The sequence below is a fragment of the Macaca mulatta genome, chromosome 3 (genome assembly GCF_049350105.2).
Source record: "Macaca mulatta isolate MMU2019108-1 chromosome 3, T2T-MMU8v2.0, whole genome shotgun sequence".
Classification (NCBI taxonomy): domain Eukaryota; kingdom Metazoa; phylum Chordata; class Mammalia; order Primates; family Cercopithecidae; genus Macaca; species Macaca mulatta.
Window position 1 is genome coordinate 111,466,055 of NC_133408.1, and position 19,249 is coordinate 111,485,303.

A 19,249-nucleotide genomic window follows, 5' to 3' on the forward strand; every position below is an offset into this window, starting at 1 on the left:
TAAATTCCAGTTTAAAAATCTTCAGGGAGTAATTAAATAATCTTGAGTGGAAAAAAAAATTAGTTGCAGATCTTAGTTTTTAGGTCTGAAAAAATGGAGTAAATGGCTTCCTGCTTGCGTAGCAGGAAAGTTTACCTTTAAGTAAGAAATTATCTGTAAAATACCTTTGAACTCTGTGGAGGGAAGTTGCTGCACACATTCAATGGCAAGGTAATTATTACAAGCTCCCAGTATTAGGCTGTTTTTTTTCCAATACTTCCTCAGTTTTGAAATATTATATGGGTTACTTGATTTGTATTTTTTTCATACCTGCAGAAGTTAGGGTGCATTTTTTTGACAGGAGTGGGGACGTATTGTAGAAAATAATTTTTTATCATAATGGAGTATGGCAGGTTATGTGACTGTGAGGATCAGAATTGTGAATCATCTCTTGTGTGTTTTCAAGTAAATAAAGGCAATCTGCCCACGGGGCAGAAAAAAAAAATCTACAAACTACAAACTCCGTCCAATCACATAAAGACAAATCAGCCTTCAGGCAAATCAAATGTCTTCATTCAAAGTCTACCTGGATTTGGCACTCTGCCCATCGTTTCAAAACCTCTTAACAATACACTTCACAAATAGTTAAAAACATGTATACTGAAAAGCCTACTTTTGCAATGTTATTTTTAAAAACAAGGAACTCTTTAACCCAAGGAAGATAATCACTTGGAAAAAAGAAGGTTCGTTTCTGAGTTAGCAACAAGTAAATGCAGCACTAGTGGGTGGGATTGAGGTGTGCCCTGGTGCATAAATAGAGACTCAGCTGTGCTGGCACACTCAGAAGCTTGGACCGCATCCTAGCCGCCGGCTCACACAAGGCAGGTGGGTGAGGAAATCCAGGTAAGGCTCCTGACAGCAGCTTTAGATGGGCACTTGCTGGAGTGAATTTTGGCTTCTGATTGCTATATAAAGTTGTAGGCAATCAAGCAACAGAGAACTGCAAGTTTCCAAGGGCAATGAAGTAGAATTTGGAAGGGAAATATGGAATTTCCACCAAAGGCTTACTGGGGCCTTTCTTTGGCTAGAGCTGGCACAGTGTGATGTTCCTGAGTTAGTTCAGAGAAAGGCTTTCTCCTTTGGGAAACAAAATTTCCAAGAGTAGGTGAATCCTAGGATTTTTCAAGCCTGGAACAGGGTCCAGGGATTTTCGTCTGTCACCATCTAAAGCTTTCTTTCCCACAGGCTAAAGAAAAGCCCTGTACGCATCTCCACTATGACACCTCAGCCCGGATTGTCCGCTTGGAATATATTATTGCAAATCAGAAAACAGTTTTCTTTCTCTTTTTGGTGCAAAGACATTCTTGTTGCCTCTGCAATCTTTAAATTCATGGGATAGGCTGTTAAAGGAGAGGGCTGGTTGCTTTTCTGAAACATTTACAAACACGGACACTAAAATGTCTTGCAAGTTCATTCTTTGCTAAAGATGAGAAGACAGGGATATGGTGACGAGTAAAAAGTGCTGGCTTCACATAGTGTGTGTGTGTGTGTGTGTGTGTGTGTCCCTATGTGTGCGTGTCTGTGTGTCTCCAAATTATCAGTATTTTCCATGGTTGGAATTGTGCTTTGAGGTGGTTTATGCAGGAAATTTGCACAGCAGAATCTATTCATATTACAAAAACTCAGTGGAGTGAATCTCAGAAAGTCACCCCGGAGCAGGATGTTTGTACAGCAGGAGTTATATTAGCCTTCCTTGAGTCATCCTGCCGTAAAACACAAGCAATATATCAACAGTTCCAACCTGTAACCTTTGGAGATATTGCAAGGTCCTAATAGCTACTTGTAAAACAAGAACTGTAAATGGGCTAAGTAAATAAAAATGCTTTACCATCAATTTACTATTTTTTAGAATATACATAGATGCCGTTATAAATAAAGGACAAAATCCAATGTTTGTTGATAGATTCAAAGAAGTTATTTGCCATCTGTTTCTGAACCAACCAGTATTCTAAAAGTATAATTATTCTCATGTAAAAGTTCTTGATTTTTTTAACATTAAAAAGAAGTCTTTATACAAAGAAGGCTGAGAATTGTTGACTTACAGTGTACACTTAGGTTGTTTTTGCAAAACTCTAGAAGACAAAAGTTATTGGCATTTCCACATCTTTATGGGTATAGAAAATGAACAAAGTATAGCCCTGATTTTTGCTTACATCTTTTCTGAGTAAGACATTTTGTGCTTATGTACTATGAATTAGTTAATAATTGGTCAGTTAAATACAAAATGTCATTTCGACCTGGTAACTTAGCAACACCTTTAAAAACAAATCAGCTAATGCTTAGCAAAGGTTTCCACTCAAGATACTAGATTATGAAAAACTTCCCGCTTAACAATAGTGATTCCTTGCAGAGTTTATTTGACTTCATTCAAAACCATTCACCAATACTAGAGTTAGGTGCTGTGGTTTCATATTTCCTTTTTAGCACTTTCAGTGTTTGGTTTTATCAGAATCCCAAGTCTCCAGCCTTCCATGTTACAGCCCCGTGGACAACCTTAGTGACTTGCTAGAGCAACTCACTTTGCTCCCTCCCCACCTCCTCACTCACTAAACTTATCTTGTCATTTATTTTCCTGTTCATAGGCTCTAGCTTTTCCTGGGAATCAACTGTGGAATACCAGAAAGAAAAAGTAATTTAACTAAGATATCGGCTAGGTGTGGTGGCTCACTCCTGTAATCCCAGCACTTTGGGAGGCCAAGGCAGGAGGATCACTTGAGGTCAGGAATTTGAGACCAGCCTGGGCAACATGACAAAAGTCTATCTCTACTAAAAAATACAAAAACATAGCCAAGTATGGTGGCACGTGCCTGTAGTCCTAGCTCCTTAGGAGGCTGAGGAGGGAGGATCATTTGAACCCAGAAGGTGGAGGTTGCAGTGAGCCAAGATTGTACCACTGCACTCCAGCCTGGGCAACAGAGTGAGACCTTGTCTCCAAAAAACGTAAATGTAAATTTCCTTAGCTACTAGAGTATATACATCTATTTTCTTAAAATATAACTATATTATTTCTATATAGATGTATATCTATATAGATAACTCTATATCTATAGAGATCTTTATATTTTTGTCTGTATCTATGTGGATCAATAGACAGCTATCCATACTATATACAGACAGTCCCAACTTACAGTAGTTTGACTTAATTTTTTGACTTTATGATGGTGCAAAAGGAATACACATTCAGTAGAAACTGTATTTCAAGTATCCATATAGCCATTCTGGTTTTTACTTCCAATACAGTATTCATAAAAATTACTTGAGATAGTCAACAGTTTACTATAAAATGGGCTTTGTGTTGGATGTCTTTTCCCAACCGTAAGCTAATGTGAGTGTTCTGAGCACATTTAAGGTAGGTTCAGCTGTGGTGATCATTAGGTTAGGTGTATTACAGTAGTTCCCCCATTATCTGTGGGGGTTATGGTCCATGACCCTCAGTGGATGCCTGAAACCACAGATGAGTACCAAACACTACATATGCTATGTTTTTTCCTATACATATATATCTATGATAAAGTCGAAATTATAAATTAAGCACAATAAGAGATTAACAAGAGCTAATAATAAAACAGAACAATTACAACAGTATCTTATAACAAAAGTTAGGTGAATTTGATCTCTCTCTCAAAATATTGCACTGTGCTCACCTATTTTGGATGCAGTTGACCGTGGATAGCTGAAACCTCAGAAAGTAAAACCCTGGGAAAGGAGAGACTACTCTGAATGTATTTTGACTTACAATATTTTCAGCTTACAGTGGGTTTATTGGAACATTACTCGATTGTAAGTCAAAGACCACCTGTATTCTTAGGAAAATCCCACAGAACAGAGCTGTTTACTCCAATCTCATATGTCCAGTCTCAGCAGAGCCTCAGTTTCTGGTATATTCCACCATTGTGGGGCAACCTGCAGACCCTGAAGACTGCTAGTTCATTTTTGTTTACTGATTTTGGTTGGTTTTCCATACTAGAGTTGCCATGGAGAAAATTTCAGTGTCAGCATTCTTGCTCCTTGTGGCCCTCTCCTACACTCTGGCCAGAGATACCACAGTCAAACCTGGAGCTAAAAAGGACACAAAGGACTCTCGACCCAAACTGCCCCAGACCCTCTCCAGAGGTAGGAGTCAGCTTCTTGTTGGCTTCCAACTGCTACTTAATTGGAAAAGATTTCCTCTCTCTTGGTGCTTAAACCTGGTGCTAACCTGGTGCCAGGTTATTTTGGGTTGTGTTCCTTCTAGATTTATCATTGTTTATAATTATTTCTACTTTCTCTAGGGGGTTTTCTTCTTCTTTAGTATCAGTTCTATTATCCAAGTCTTTACCACTGCTTTACAACAGCTTTGGGTGTGAATTAGAAAAGCTTCAAATATACTGATTCATTTCATTCTAGGTTGGGGTGACCAACTCATCTGGACTCAGACATATGAAGAAGCTTTATACAAATCCAAGACAAGGTAAAGATCAGGGTTACTCAGAGGTCCCTCAAAGCTCTCAAGAGCACCACCTACTGACATCTAGATATATGTGAAATCTTACTCAATAAAATTTGTCTCATCTCTCTTTGTCTTTTAAAGCAACAAACCCTTGATGATTATCCATCACTTGGATGAATGCCCACACAGTCAAGGTAATTTATTCTTCTAAATATGATTTCCTTTATAGGCTTTTAGCCTTAGGGCCAGGGTTCAGATCACTCATGTTTGTATCTTTAGAGCTACAGTTGCATTTAGAAAAATGAATATTTCCTATAGTAAAAACATATTTAAAAGTGACTTCAAATATCTCCACGTTTTGTGATAACCGTTGGTACATATTTTGAAAAACTAGCTTTAGGATTCATCTTCAACTTCTTGATTTCTCTTACAGTCCACATTCAATACACCAGCAAATACTGGCTTTATCTTCAAAATATATCCTTAAACCAGCCCCAGATCCACAGGCATGAAGCCTGTGCCATCTCACAGGGCCCCAAGCTTAGAAGGTTCCCACACTTGGTTTAAACTCTGCTGTCATTGTCTTAAAAGTCTTAGTAATTTTTCAACAAGGGGCTCTACACTTTCATTTTGCACTAAGCCCAAATCCAACCACTTCCTATTGCCTCCATGCTACTGCCCTGGTCCAAGCCAAGATCAGATCTTGTCTAGACTACTATAACAGTCACCTAACTGGCCACCCTACAGCCAAGTCCACACAGAAGCCAGAGTGAGGCTGGTAGACGTAAATCAGATCCTATCACTCACGTGCTCAAGTGGCTTCTTATCACAGAATTAAATCCAGATTCCTGACCACAAGCTATGAGGCTGACAGGATCAGGCCACTGGCTATCTCTCCCTTCCTACCACTCTCCTCTTGCTTTCTTCACCCTCTCCAGCCTGGCCTTCATGCTGCTCCTCCCACATCTGAGCTCATTCCCACCTCACAGCTATTGCTTTGCAGTTCCGCTGCCCAGTGGCCTAGCCCAGAATGGATCACTCCCTCACTTCAGTGTTAGCCCCTCAGGAAGATCTGCCTGGACCGCTCACAGTTTTTAAACCCTTTGCTTTAATTTTCTTCAAAGTACATATCTCTACCTGAAATTATCATCTACTTATTTCTTTGTTTATGGTTTGTCTCCCACACAAGTATTTGAGCTCTATGAAAAACGCACATGCTTTTTTTTTTTTCCCACTGTACTATCCCTAGTGTATAACACAGTGCTTAACACATGGCAGCCATTCAATAAATATGAGCTGGAGAAAACATAAATGGATGAATGAATGGATGAATGAGTGAATAAAAAGCAAAGGTAGTCAATGCCATAGATATTACTTCACTAATCATTTGCTAAAAGGCCAAAGTAGAATATTGTATTTAAAATGCAATTCAATAAATAAATAAAATGCAATTTAACTTAAAATAGAACAAAGCTTTTAACCAATGCTAAGATGGATGCTTAATGATTTTTCTTTATATTATAGCTTTAAAGAAAGTGTTTGCTGAAAATAAAGAAATCCAGAAATTGGCAGAGCAGTTTGTCCTCCTCAATCTGGTTGTAAGTTTCCTTTTCATCATTACTAACATTTCTCTATGGCTCATTACTTGAAATAGATGATTCATTTTTCCTATACATCTTAGTCATACCGCATTAACTGGGATTGCTTCCAAATATCCCATCTCATAGATTAGAGAGAAAAAAAAGATATTTCATTTTGTTAATAATCCATTTGGCATGTCTGTTTTTAGTTTGTCTGAAAAATTCTGTCCTGTAGTCAGAATTTTTCTGTTGCTAGAAAGTTTTTGTTACTTGCTGAGCCCATCCCTCTATAGTCCTGGCTTCTCTACACCCATTCTTGATCCTGGTCACCTCTCAGGAAGAGACAGCATTCTGGCTTTCCAACTCTAATCATGCCTCTTGTGCTTTAGCTTTATGCATTCCCACCTTACTTCACCATCACCACCCCTCATGGTGCTCAAGCTTTCTGTCTTGGCAAGTTCTTTTTACTGTATACAAACATTTCATGTTCCCTCTAAAAGAAAGCCAACAAAAAATGACTCTACCTAGTCATATGTCCTTTTGAGCCCCGCTGCCCTTCCTCTTCACAGGTTGGCTTCCTGAAAGAGCACTTCACACCAGTAGTTCTTCCTTGCCTCTCTTCCATGGGTTCCTCTTCCTACTCCTTAATGTGAGTGACATGATGAATCTCCACTTGACCCTTTTCTCTTTCCATATTTTGTATTCAGTGAACAACTTCATCTACAACTGCCTTTAATCAATTCTGACACATTAATAATTCCTACATCTTACCCAAACATGAAACAATATCCAACCTGTCTATCCAACCATATTCCAGATATCTTATAATCACCTTAAACTCAGAATGTTCCTCACTGCACATTAATCATCTTGGTTTGCGCTTTTCCAATAGCTCTTCTTTCTCTATTCCCTATTTTATTGAAAGTGGTACTGTGCTAGATTGGACTCTCCTACTCACCTACAGCATTCAGTAAGCCCTGTGCTTCTAAATTCCAAGTATTCCTGCTATTAGTCACTTCTCCATAAACTCAGGACCACTATTTTAGTAAGCCTCTTTCACTTTCCCTAGCTTACTGTAATACTGCTAAATGGCTCCCAGTCTACAAGATAAACCCTGTCTAATCCCACATGGCTGTCAGAGTAGTTGCTTTACAGACCAGACTGGGGTCACATTGTCTCTTGTAACATCCCTCCAGTGGTTCTTAACTATTTCTGAACAAAGGAAAACACCATGGCAGGTGTGCAAAGTCATTCCTAAGCTGGCCCCTGAAGCAGCTCTAGCACCTTTTCTCACCACTGCCCTCATGCATCCCCCTAACTCAGTCCTTCCCCAGCACTTGGCCATAGGAGAAAATGCTCCACCTGTCCTCTCCATACTCTTCCTCCTACATGAAGTGTCTTTCTTTTCCACATAACTGACTCCTCTTCATTTTTAAAGATTCCTCCTTATCCACTTCAGAAAGTCCTAGTCGGGGTGGAATCTGCATTCTGGGCTAAATGTCTTCCTCAAGGCAACCACCAAACCTGCATATCCTACACCATAACATTTCACCCACTGAGTCCTCAATACTCATTTTCCTACCTGTATCTCTCAATAGAGTGTGCATTCATTAAAGATTAGCACTGTGCCTTGCTAAATACAGTTCTAAATAAAAATTGGTAAATGGATAAATGAATACTCAAGAAAATCCTGTATTTGTCTCTGTAATTTCTCTAGAAATTACATCTGCTTTTTTCCTTAATAGCCTCTTATTTCATCCAAGATGTCTTCCCCAAACACAACAACTCCTTCCAAATTCTCCCTTAATTTTTTTGCTCTGTATCACATCCATTCAGCACTTTATCTCATGTTCTTCTCTTATCTTATTTATTATTTCATGCTTGCAGCTTGTCTCCTCATCTATACAATAAACTCTTTGTGGAAGAGAGGTGCCTTATGATATCGTAAGATGCCTGGCCAGAAATGGACGGATTCTTGTATTAACAAGTTTGAAAATGACTGAAAAGTAAAAGTAAACTAAAAGACGTTTTTCTTTTTACCTTAGTATGAAACAACTGACAAACACCTTTCTCCTGATGGCCAGTATGTCCCCAGGATTCTGTTTGTTGGTAAGTGGAAGTACAATGAGATAACTCGGAAGCTCATACTAGTGCTGCCATCTTCTCTCCTCCCCACTGTCCCTTGCCACTTTGCCATGGCCCATGTCATCACTAAGCTCTAGTAAGGAGTATGACATTCCTTTAAGTTCCACAACATATTTTCTTTAGAAAATGTGAGCTTTTACCTATTTCCACACAACACTTTCTTTTCTCACGTGCTAATTGTAACTTTTCATCTTCTGCTATAATACATCTGATAACAAAGCACCCTATTCGCTATTTAAACATATTGATACATTTCCTGAATACAAGAGGCCTGCAAATATTTATTTTTTAACCCAGCAAACTTTCACTTTGTGTATTAGATTTTTCTATCTGACGTTTTTTATTATTTTTAAGAAAGTTAGGAATAAGGCTGGGTGGCTCACGCCTGTAATCCTAGCACTTTGGGAGGCTGAGGCCGGCACATCACTTGAGGTCAGGAGTTTGAAACCACCTGGCCAACATGGTGAAACCCCATCTCTACTAAAGATACAAAAAAATTAGCCAGGCATGGTTGCAGGAGCCTGTAATTCCAGCTACCTGGGAGGCTGAGGCACAAGAATTGCTTGAACCCGGGAGGTGGAGGTTGCAGTGAGCCGAGATAACACCACTGCAATCCAGCCTGCGCGACAGAGGGAGACTCCGTCTCAAAAAAAAAAAAAAAAAAAAAGGAATATGAAGTGGGAAAAAGAAATGAAAGGAGCCACATGCTCCTTCCTGCCACTGGTACTTTTTTCATGTGGTTTTCCCACTTCCTTCTCTGTCCCCCAATTTCACATCATTAACTCCCCAATCATCATCATTCATCGACCCGGTCAAATCCCTACTACATGCTCTTGTGGCACCATGTCTCTCTTTTTAGTCATACTTTCCTCAGGTATAATTTTGCATTTTGGGGGTGGTTATGTAATAAATCCCACCATGGACTATAAGCCCCTATGGCAGGGACTGTACCTATTTCTGCTCACCATGCTATTCCCAACATGACCCTGCAGTAGGCTCTCCATCAATATGTGTTGAATTATTCGATGATTGTACTGAGTTTGGCTTTGTTCAAAGTCATACTGATTTAAGGACAATCCATAATGAAATCTATCACTTACAAGAATTCATGCTAATCATATGATTCACCTGTGTAATTCATTAAAGTTTACACTGAATGTATAAAGCAGGGCAAAGAAAAACGAGAGACAGAAAAAAGGAAGGCTGAACTAAAGCACTAATTTTATAGGTTTAGTTTTGTTAGAATTTAGAACATTTGGCATCCTAACAGTGAAAAGGAATTTATAGATTGTCCGGTCATACCTTGTACAAGAATTCTTTTTACGGCATCCCTGTGGAAGGGCATTTTAACCCACATTCAATTCCTTCAGTCCTAAGAACCAGCTCCAACGCAGCTTGCTCTTCTAGCTCCGCAGCAGCCACCCTGACTACATGTTTGAATCACCTGGAGGATTTTAAAGATCAAGTTGACCAGGCCACACCTCAAACCAATTAAGTCAGAATCTCTAGGGGTGGGACGCAGGCATCGTAGTGTTTACAGTTCTCCAGATGATTCCAATGTGCAGCCAGGGTTGTGAGCTGCTAGTTGGGTATTTAAAAGGCCCTTCTTAGGTTAATTTCTTACAAAGATGAGACCGTGTCTTTGTATCCTCTGCACCAAACAGAAGTATAGTCGGTCTCAAATCTGGTGAATAAATGTACATCTGTTTCTTGTAATTTATGTGTCTGGCCTTAGTCCAACATTCTGAAACGACAGATTGCCCACTCCAGTACCAGCGACAGACTCTGCAAACATGCAGATGGTTTTACATGTCCTCCTTGTCTCGTTTTCAGGGCACGTGTCCTAGGTTCTTTCGATTACGTCTCTCAAGGCAAGGTTTCCAGACCTCTCGGTATCCTCACGCTTCCCTTTCGGATGCACCTTAATTTTAAAATGCCCCTTTTGCTCATTAATTAGATCACTTCAAGTGAAATATAAAACATGGCAAGATGGATTTAAATTTAGAGGGATATATGTACACATAAGAGAAGACCAATCTCTACTTTTAAAAATGCAGTTAATTAACAATAAAGTAAAATATAGTGAAGGCACTATATGTTTATTTGAACTTTGCTGTTAAGGACTTGTATTCCTCTATTAATTAAAAAAAAACTTTTAAAAACTAGCATTGGATGTGGGTTTCCAATGATCTAGAAACATGTAAACTACAACATAATCATTTCAAGAATTTAAAATAATTTTGCAGTACAAAATGTTAATGTTTTCACCAAAAAACTAAACACCATGTCACCCCTAAATATGTATTATTCTGTTTTCAGGTTGCCATAGATAGAACAGAAGGGTTCATAACATTTTCCACAAATAGCACTGCACAGCTGTTGATGTTTCCAGCCCTGCATTTGCTACTAACTGCCAGGGGCTGGGTAGTAGAGTGGATGGATCAGAGCTCCTGTGAGTGCAGACGCACTTCATTCCTTCACAGGACATGAATATGTGCACTGCAGCTCCCCATGGCATTAAATAGAGGTTTTTTGAAAACAAACCATTCCATTCCCTTTTGCTTCGTTTATCTTTGCAGACCCATCTCTGACAGTTAGAGCCGATATCACTGGAAGATATTCAAATCGTCTCTATGCTTACGAACCTGCAGATACAGCTCTGTGTAAGTGTTACCTTCAATTTGGATGTTGCCCAAGAGTTGAACACTTCTATTGCTGTAGTGATGGGACTAGAGGCTGCATGGTGAGGTGAGAGAGAGCTAGGCTTAGGGACGCCTCAGACTCAGTTTGACCCTAACTAGCCTTGCATCCTCAGGCAAATCACACTCTCTTTCCATCTCAGGTTTGTTTGTTTTTAATCTCAATTGAAGATGAATCATTTAGATTAGGTATCTTTTTCTCTAGGAGGATTCTATGACCACATTACCTGATTTTCAGGTTTTCTGTTAGGTACACTAGCACACACTCCTATCACAGAACTGTGTGTAATAATTGTAATAATCTGCATGTCTTAATTTTTTAAATAACAAAAGTGAAAGAATGTGCGGTCCAGCTTAAAATTAAATTCAGGTTCAATGTAAAGATCAGTAGGAAAGATGATCCATATGATTGCCAAGAAAATCACCTTCCCTGTGGTTGCCATGAATGGAAGAGAGAGAGAGAGAGACTGACTTAAGGCAGATGAGGTACCTCAATGCAAGGCTATAGCTAGCTGTGACATCTGATTAGTCCTCTGGGAAGAAAAGTGGGTTTTATCCTAGGAACCAACTCTGATCAATTAGTAGTGGCTGCCTAGAACTGCACTGTCCAATATGTTAACCATTCACCACATGTTGCTATTTAAGTTAAAGTTAGAAATTCATTTCTCCACACTAGCCACATTCCAAGTGCTCAATGCCCAGACACTGAACATTTCCATCATCACAGAAATTTCTATTAGCCAGTGGTGACTTAGAACGTCATTTTGTGAAGAGAAATGAGGCCATGTCTAGGAAGCAGGAGAGATCATCGTGGTGCATTAGCAACGTTTCCAGTGTGTGCTGGACCAGGGGAAGCACATTCCAAGTAGTGTCAGCCATTCTTGAGACAATACCATACATTTTAATAAGACTAAGCTCTTTAAAGGCAGATGTCCTACATAGGTAATATCACAATGCCTTGTAGAACAGGCACTTAATAAATATTTGTAGGAGGAGTGAATAAGCAGCTGTTCAGTGTCTGTCGCATGGACATCTTATTTTTAGTAGATCACACATCTCATTTTGATGAATTGCTGTTGAAGAAACAGTGACCCAGAGTTTGGGCTCTGGAACAGTAGCTCCATTATTTGTTAGCTGTGTGACCTTGAGCAAGCTACTCAGCCTCTCTCTGCCTGTTTCATTATGTATACGTAAAGTTCTAATCATGTTTGTATGAGGATTAAATAATTCATGTGCATAAAGCACTTGATTTGCTATTATTTATATTTACCCTACTTCTAAAACAACTTACAGTAGGTGCACACACCTACTAATAGACATTTCTTTTAAACGTGATTTAAATTTACTTCTAAATGAGCCAAAATTATTTTCTGCTGATAGAGCTTATAAAAGGAATATTTTGGAAGTGAGGATTGGAGATGAAGGATCTGGGAAGGAATGAATACAGTAGAAAACTAGATTGTCACAAAAGCCATTTCATATAATGTTTTTAAATTACAATAAGATTACCAATTATTCACCTCATGATTAAAAAGCATCCTATCAGGCTGGGCACAGTGGCTCACGCCTGTAATCCCAGCACTTTGGGAGGTCAAGGTGTGTGGATCACTTGAGCTCAGGAGTTCGAGACTAGCCTGGCCAACATATCAAAACCCTGTCTCTCCGAAAAATACAAAAATTAGCTGGGCATGGTGGAGCACACCTCTAATCCCAGCTACTCAGGAGGCTAAGGCTAAAGAATCACTTGAACCTAGAAGGCAGAGGTTGCACTGAGCAGAGATTGCGCCACTGCACGCCAGCCTGAGCAGGAGCGAGACCTTGTCTCACAAAAAAAGCACCCCATTAAATAATGAATTAAGCATCCAAGTTTGGGGTTTATTATATCGATATAATGTATGACGGTGTCTTGACTCTCCTGCTTTTATCCCCCATTAGTGCTTGACAACATGAAGAAAGCTCTCAAGTTGCTGAAGACCGAATTGTAAAGAAAAAAATCTGCAAGCCCTTCTGTCTATGTCAGGCCTTGAGACTTGAAACCAGAAGAAGTATGAGAAGACTGGCAAGTGTGGAAGCATAGTGAGCACACTGATTAGGTTATGGTTTAATGTTACGACAACTGTTTTTTAAGAAAAACAAGTTTTAGAAATCTGGTTTCAAGTGTACATGTGTGAAAACAATATTGTATACTACCATAGTGAGCCATGATTTTCTTAAAAAAATAAATCCTTTTGGGGGTGTTCTGTTTTTTCCAACTTGGTCTTTCACAGTGGTTCGTTTACCACATAGGATTAAACACACACAAAATGCTCAAGGAAGGGACAAGACAAAACCAAAACTACTTCAAATGATGAAGACCAAAGACCAAGTTATCTCACCACTCCACAGGTTCTCAGTAGATGACTATAAGTAGACCTGAGCTTAATCAACAGGAGTATCAAGCCATGTGCTTTAGCATAAAAGAATATTTAGAAAAACATCCCAAGAAAATCATGTCACTACCTAGAGTCAACTCTGGCCAGGAACTCTAATGTACACATTTTCATTTAGTAATTAAATTTTAGTCAGATTTTGCCCCACTTAATGCTCTCAGGGAAAGCCTCTCTCAGGGTAGCTTTCTCCTTCAGAAGTCTAATTTAGTAGAAAGGTCATCCAAAGAACATCTGCACCCCTGAACACACCCTAAAGAAATGCTGGGAATTGGCCTTGTAATCGTTTGTCTGTCAAGGTCCTAAAGTACTGGAGTGAAATAAATTCAGCCAACATGTGACTAACTGGACGAAGAGCAAAGGGTGGTGACGTGTTGATGAGGCAGATGGAGATCAGAGGTCACTAGGGTTTAGGAAACGTGAAAGGCGGTGGCATCGGGGTAAAGGAGCATTCTGCCTAACAGAAATTAAAATTGTGTGTTAATTTCTTCACTATATACTTAATCTCACATTCATTAATATATGGAATTCCTCTACTGCCCAGCCCCTACTGATTTCTTTGGCCCCTGGACTATGGTGCTCTATATAACGCTTTGCAGTATCTGTTGCTTGTCTTTATTAACTTTTTTGGATAGATCCTTTTTTGAATAGATCTTTTGGCATTATTAATTTTTCCAGGGATATATTTTCAATCTTTTCTATCTCTCATAGTGACTACTATGATTAGTAGGTGCTGAGCATATACTGCTGATTTAATGACATACAAATCTTCAGCAAAAATATCACAGGTTAATCAGCTCCCTTCTCACAAGTAGATAACTTACACATGCTGAAAAAGGTAACACATTCCATTTAAAAAGCTCTCTGAGGGATAACAAGAGGAAAAAGAGGTTTCCCTTCCATAAACAAATATTTTAAATGACAACTTCTAAGTGATTCAAGTTTCTCCTATAGTATAGCAAAATATTTTTTTCATTGGGCTGACGTGAAGTAAGATTAACTTCTTAAAATGTATTGAATGGCAAAACATCTTAACACATACAAATACTTTTTAAATATAAATAAATATTTAGGAAATCAAATGTTACAGCTGTAAGGAAAATAAGTCCCCCTTTTAAAAGCATTGGAGAAACACAAAGCATGAGTCATTAATTGACTTTGTCCCATCAGTCTCCTCTACTACCGAGATTTTATCCTAAGGAAATCATCCAACAGAAACAGTTCTGTCACGAGGCCAATGGTAACATTATTTAAATACACCAAAGAAAAGCAACCTCCGGAAAACATAATGGCTACATGGTATATTAAGACAAAATATATTATGTTGTCATCTAAAAAAATAATAAACATAACGGTGAAACAGAAAAGGCCTAAGTAAAAAAGAATTTAAGACCTTCTATGCTATAATTGCAACTACAAGAAATGTGTACATACAGAGTTAAAAACAGAATTGAGGTCAGTCGTGGTGGCTCACGCCTGTAATCCCAGCACTTTGGGAGGCTGAGGCAGGCGTATCACTTGAGCCCAGAAGTGTGAAACCAGCCTGGCCAACATGGAGAAACCCTGACTCTACTTGAAATACAAAAGAATTAGCCGAGCACAGTGGCCAATGCCTGTAATCCCAGCTACTTGGGAGGCTGAGGCATGAGAAACCAAGAGAAGCGGAAGTTGCAGTGAGCTGAGATTATACCACTGCAGTCCACCCTGGGTGACAAAGAGAGACTCTGTCTCCAAAAAAAAAAAAAAAAAAAAAAAAAATGAAAAAAATAGAAGATACGAACATGGAAATGGTTGTTCTAAACTCACTGAAATATTAGCAATGCCTGTTCTTTCTACCAAATCCCTCTTCTGTCATCTCACAATGTTTCATTTGCATTTAAATAAATTTCAAGTGAAAGTATATCTTGACTATTTCTCTGACTACAGAGAAGTAGAAGAGTACTAGAAGACTGAAGAGTGCTACTTCAAACAGCCAAATAAAAATGTTAATAACATAGTGGGAATATAAAATGGTGCAGCCATTTTTGTTTTGTGGAAAACAATATGGTGGTCCCTCAAAAAATTAAACATAGAACTACCATCCAACCCAGTAATTCCACTCTTGGGTATATGCTTATGAACTAAAAGCAGGGAACAGATATTTATACACCCACGCTCATAGCATTATTCACAATAGCTAAAAAGTGGAAGCAACTCAAGTGTCCACCAATGGATGAATGGATAAACAAAATGTGACATATACATACAATGAAATATTATCCAATCTTAAAGAAGAAAATTCATGGCTGGGCGCGGTGGTTCATGCCTGTAATCCCAGCATTTTGGGAGGCGGAGGTGGGAGAACTGATTGAGCCCGGGAGTTCAAGACCAGCCTGTAACAACGTGTATGAACCTTGAAGACATTATGCTCAGTAAATAAGCCAGTTACAAAAGGACAGCTACTATACAATTTCACCTATATGGGGTACTCAGAATAGTTTTCATATAGAAAGTGGAGTAGAGGTCACCAGGGGAAGAGGGGAATGAAGAGTTATTGCTTAATGGTTACAGAAGATAAAAAGTTATGGAAATGCATGGTGGCAATGGTTGCATAACAATATGAACGTACTTACTGCCACTGAACTACAAGCTTATGAATGGTTAAAATGATAGCTTTTATGCTATATGTATTTACCACAATAACAAAAATTTCAGTTTTATCTGAGATCCAACAGCTTAGGGAGAAAAAAACAGGAATTAAATGTTAAAAAAAATGTAGCTAACATAAATCATCTGTAAAAGTCATTTACACAGACAGTCAACATGCCTAATTAAACCATTTTTGCTGATTTCAGAGCAACGATCTTCTTCAAATGATCTTCTGTGACTGTCTAACTCTGTTTTCTTCCTTTCTTTAATTCAGTAATTCTAAGTAGTCTACTGAGAACCCTCTAGCAATCACTGATAAGAATACGAGTCAGGAGAAAATCATTAAAAGCTCTAAGGCAAGAATGGAACTTCCTTCAGTTCAAGGACCTTGACTTCAAAGTCCAATTCAAGTCAGCTTAACCTATTAAAAGGCTACTTGTCAAGTTAGGACTCCATGACCTATGAAAAGCAAGATCCTAAAAGTAGGCAAAGTGGTTTCACCCTCCAAGGGATGTCGAAGTCCATTCTTTGACATATATTTTAACTCACAGGCCTCAAATCCTCATTTGAAAATGAATTCCAAAAGCTGGTTTTCCTAAGGAGAGGGATGAGAAGTGACTTGGCACATGGCAGAGGAGTTTGATTTTCCCCTTTCTCATATTTTCAAGAGGTATTCCAATGACTACAATTGCTCAGTTATGACATTTTTAAGAAAAATATCAATGTGACGAGCCCCATTCCCTTCTCTCCCTCTCCTCTTCTTGTGGAGTGGAGGTATTGGGGAAAGGGTGGGTTGCTCCCTTAAACTTATTTAAAACACATTCACTAACACATATTATAATTTCATTTGGCATAGAAAGCCTGGTCTAAAAATTATCTGTTAGCCCCAAATGTACCAAATATAGAGCAAAACTTTATACCAATCCCCCCACTTATCCAGGTCCCCGGAAAAACTGGGTTTTAACTTTATTGTCATCTCTAATAAAAAACAATTCACATGTGAATGATCATGTCTGTACAATCACAATGACTGAAAGTGTTTTTCTCCTATGAAATACTATGGAAAAATTTGGTTCTAACTTTTTTAGTACCAGCTAAAAATTGAAACAGCTTCACGTATTTAGTGTATTTGCAAAATAATGAATAAACTTTAACAGAGTTAAACAAATATTTAGAAAAACTGTAGGAGGAGGTTTTGGCTCAAGGAAACTAAGAACTAAAAGCCACACTTCTGGTTTCCTTTCCTTCTCTGAAAGGTTCCATTCAGCAGCATGTAACTTAGGCTGAACATGCAAAACTGGTTTTCATACCAAACACATTGTTGCTTAGATAACAGAGTATCTGAGATGAATTTAAGCTACAACGAGCTCAGATTTTAGAAATTATAGCTGAACTCTTTTTTCCTTTGCATCAGTATTATATTCTCTATATAAAATTTAACCCTTAACATCAAGGCTGACTCGGCAAATGTTCCAAAAAATATTCCTCTAAATGGAATGTGCAAATAGAGAATAAGAGATTTTTTTTTTTTTAAAGTAGTACAGTTCCTTTTTAAAGAAATGCTAGGCTTGGGAAGAAAGGACATCTAGGGTCTCGGTTTGCCTTACAGCCCTTTGTTGTAATTCAAGGACAGACCCTGATCTGAAACTCATCCTCCTCTGACACTACGTGTTTGTGGCAGCATTTCTGTGCACGTGGGCAGTGGCCCTCCCTAATCCTGGGATCAGGATGACCTTTGCAGGATCATAGCAGGGCCATCTGGAATTCAGGACGGACTTATTCAGAGGTTTTTTCCACTAAATATGCACCCAGACACAAAGATCACAGGAAGTATCACAGCAGGTGTTAGGTAATCTATCACCTTCAGATGTGCCTGAGAAAACAGAAAGCCCAGACTCATTTGATAGAGACAACCTTGGTGCTTGAAAATGTGTATTTCTTGAGTGGCTGTCAATACCCACTCTTATAATCCTACAGTTTAGTAGTCCTAAATATTCATACTTCCCAGACCCTGACTTTCTTTTTCATTAACTTATTTTACTAAAATCTTAACATCTTAGATATCTTTACATTTTGTTTTATTTAATATTTAGATACACATGTTTTGCTTAGCCTTAATGATTTAAAATCCTAATTTAATGAACTCAATTTCATGAAGTCTTGAGCATGATTAAATGCATTTTGTCAGCACCAGGCTACTTTCAAAAATGTGTTTAGACTTCTCACCCTGACAGCTGTTCTCTTTGCACCTTGCTTTTTAAGTAACACACTTGAGGCGGGTTGACATCAGTCAATCTATATTTGAACAGAAGAGAGATCTTCCTTTGTTAGAATTTCCAGGATGCATCATTTAACTTCAGATGATCCATAAAGCATACTGGGTTGACCCAAATAAGGGCACTGCAATTAGAGCACAAACCAAGGTAAGGGCTGATTCTCTATGGAATAGCGCTTTCCACATATAATCATTTGTACCAAGGAAAGTATCATATTAGGAGATTCTAGAGCCTTATAAGAATTTCAAAATGTAACAAAACAAACATGGAAAATGCCAAATGCCTCAAAGGAAGATAGAATTTTAAAATCTCCCACCTAGATGGCAGGTTGATAGGTGCAGCAAACCCCCATGGCACATGTATAGCTGTGTAACAAATCTGTACATTCTGCATATGTATCCCAGAACTTAAAGTATAGTATAATAACACAAAATAATAATAAAATCTCCCTTCATGTGTCACTTATAATCTCATCTTATGGTATAAGTGGGGACACTGTCAGGGCTACCCCAGAGCTCATATGACATTATGAAAATGGCACAATTCTGTTTCCTTGGAAGACTAGCTAGTGTTGCAAAGTCATAGAAGTGACAAACCTACAAAATGCTCTAAAATTCTATAGATCAACCATTTACCCTCTCTCGGTCTAAAAACCCAGTAAGACAATAAAATACCACATGCTACCTAGAATGTAAAACAAGAAATTAGTAATTTTTAGTAACGGGAAAGAACTTACATATTTTTCCCAAATGAGTATTAATGGTTTCTCTTTTTAGAAAAACTCTTCATCACTATGGAGATAACATTAGCCACTGAAACATTTCCAGAAAGGATTTGAGGATGACTACCAATAGACATTAATGCTGGAAATGTATTTCCACAGCTTGATTATACACTAAAATAGCAGTACCCAGCTCTAAGTCCAACAGAGAGAACCTAAAGGAGAAGGAAAAGAATTCCACCTCACTTAGTTCATTGATCAATCCTTCCATTACTTTCTTTTAATTTAAACATGCATACACAAAGA

At 38.4% G+C, this 19,249-nt stretch overlaps 1 protein-coding gene across 2 annotated transcripts; it reads left to right on the forward strand.

Moving 5' to 3' along the window:
• Positions 1-660: 660 nt before the first annotated feature.
• Positions 661-13,970, forward strand: AGR2 (anterior gradient 2, protein disulphide isomerase family member). 2 transcript variants are annotated; one of them, XM_015133907.3, is made up of 8 exons: positions 661-864; positions 4,007-4,152; positions 4,426-4,489; positions 4,610-4,662; positions 5,993-6,066; positions 8,094-8,157; positions 10,773-10,856; positions 12,828-13,144. In XM_015133907.3, the coding sequence occupies exons 2-8, from the start codon at positions 4,014-4,016 to the stop codon at positions 12,875-12,877; spliced, it is 528 nt and encodes a 175-aa protein (XP_014989393.1). In that variant the 5' UTR covers positions 661-864; positions 4,007-4,013; the 3' UTR covers positions 12,878-13,144.
• The last annotated feature ends 5,279 nt before the right edge of the window (positions 13,971-19,249 follow it).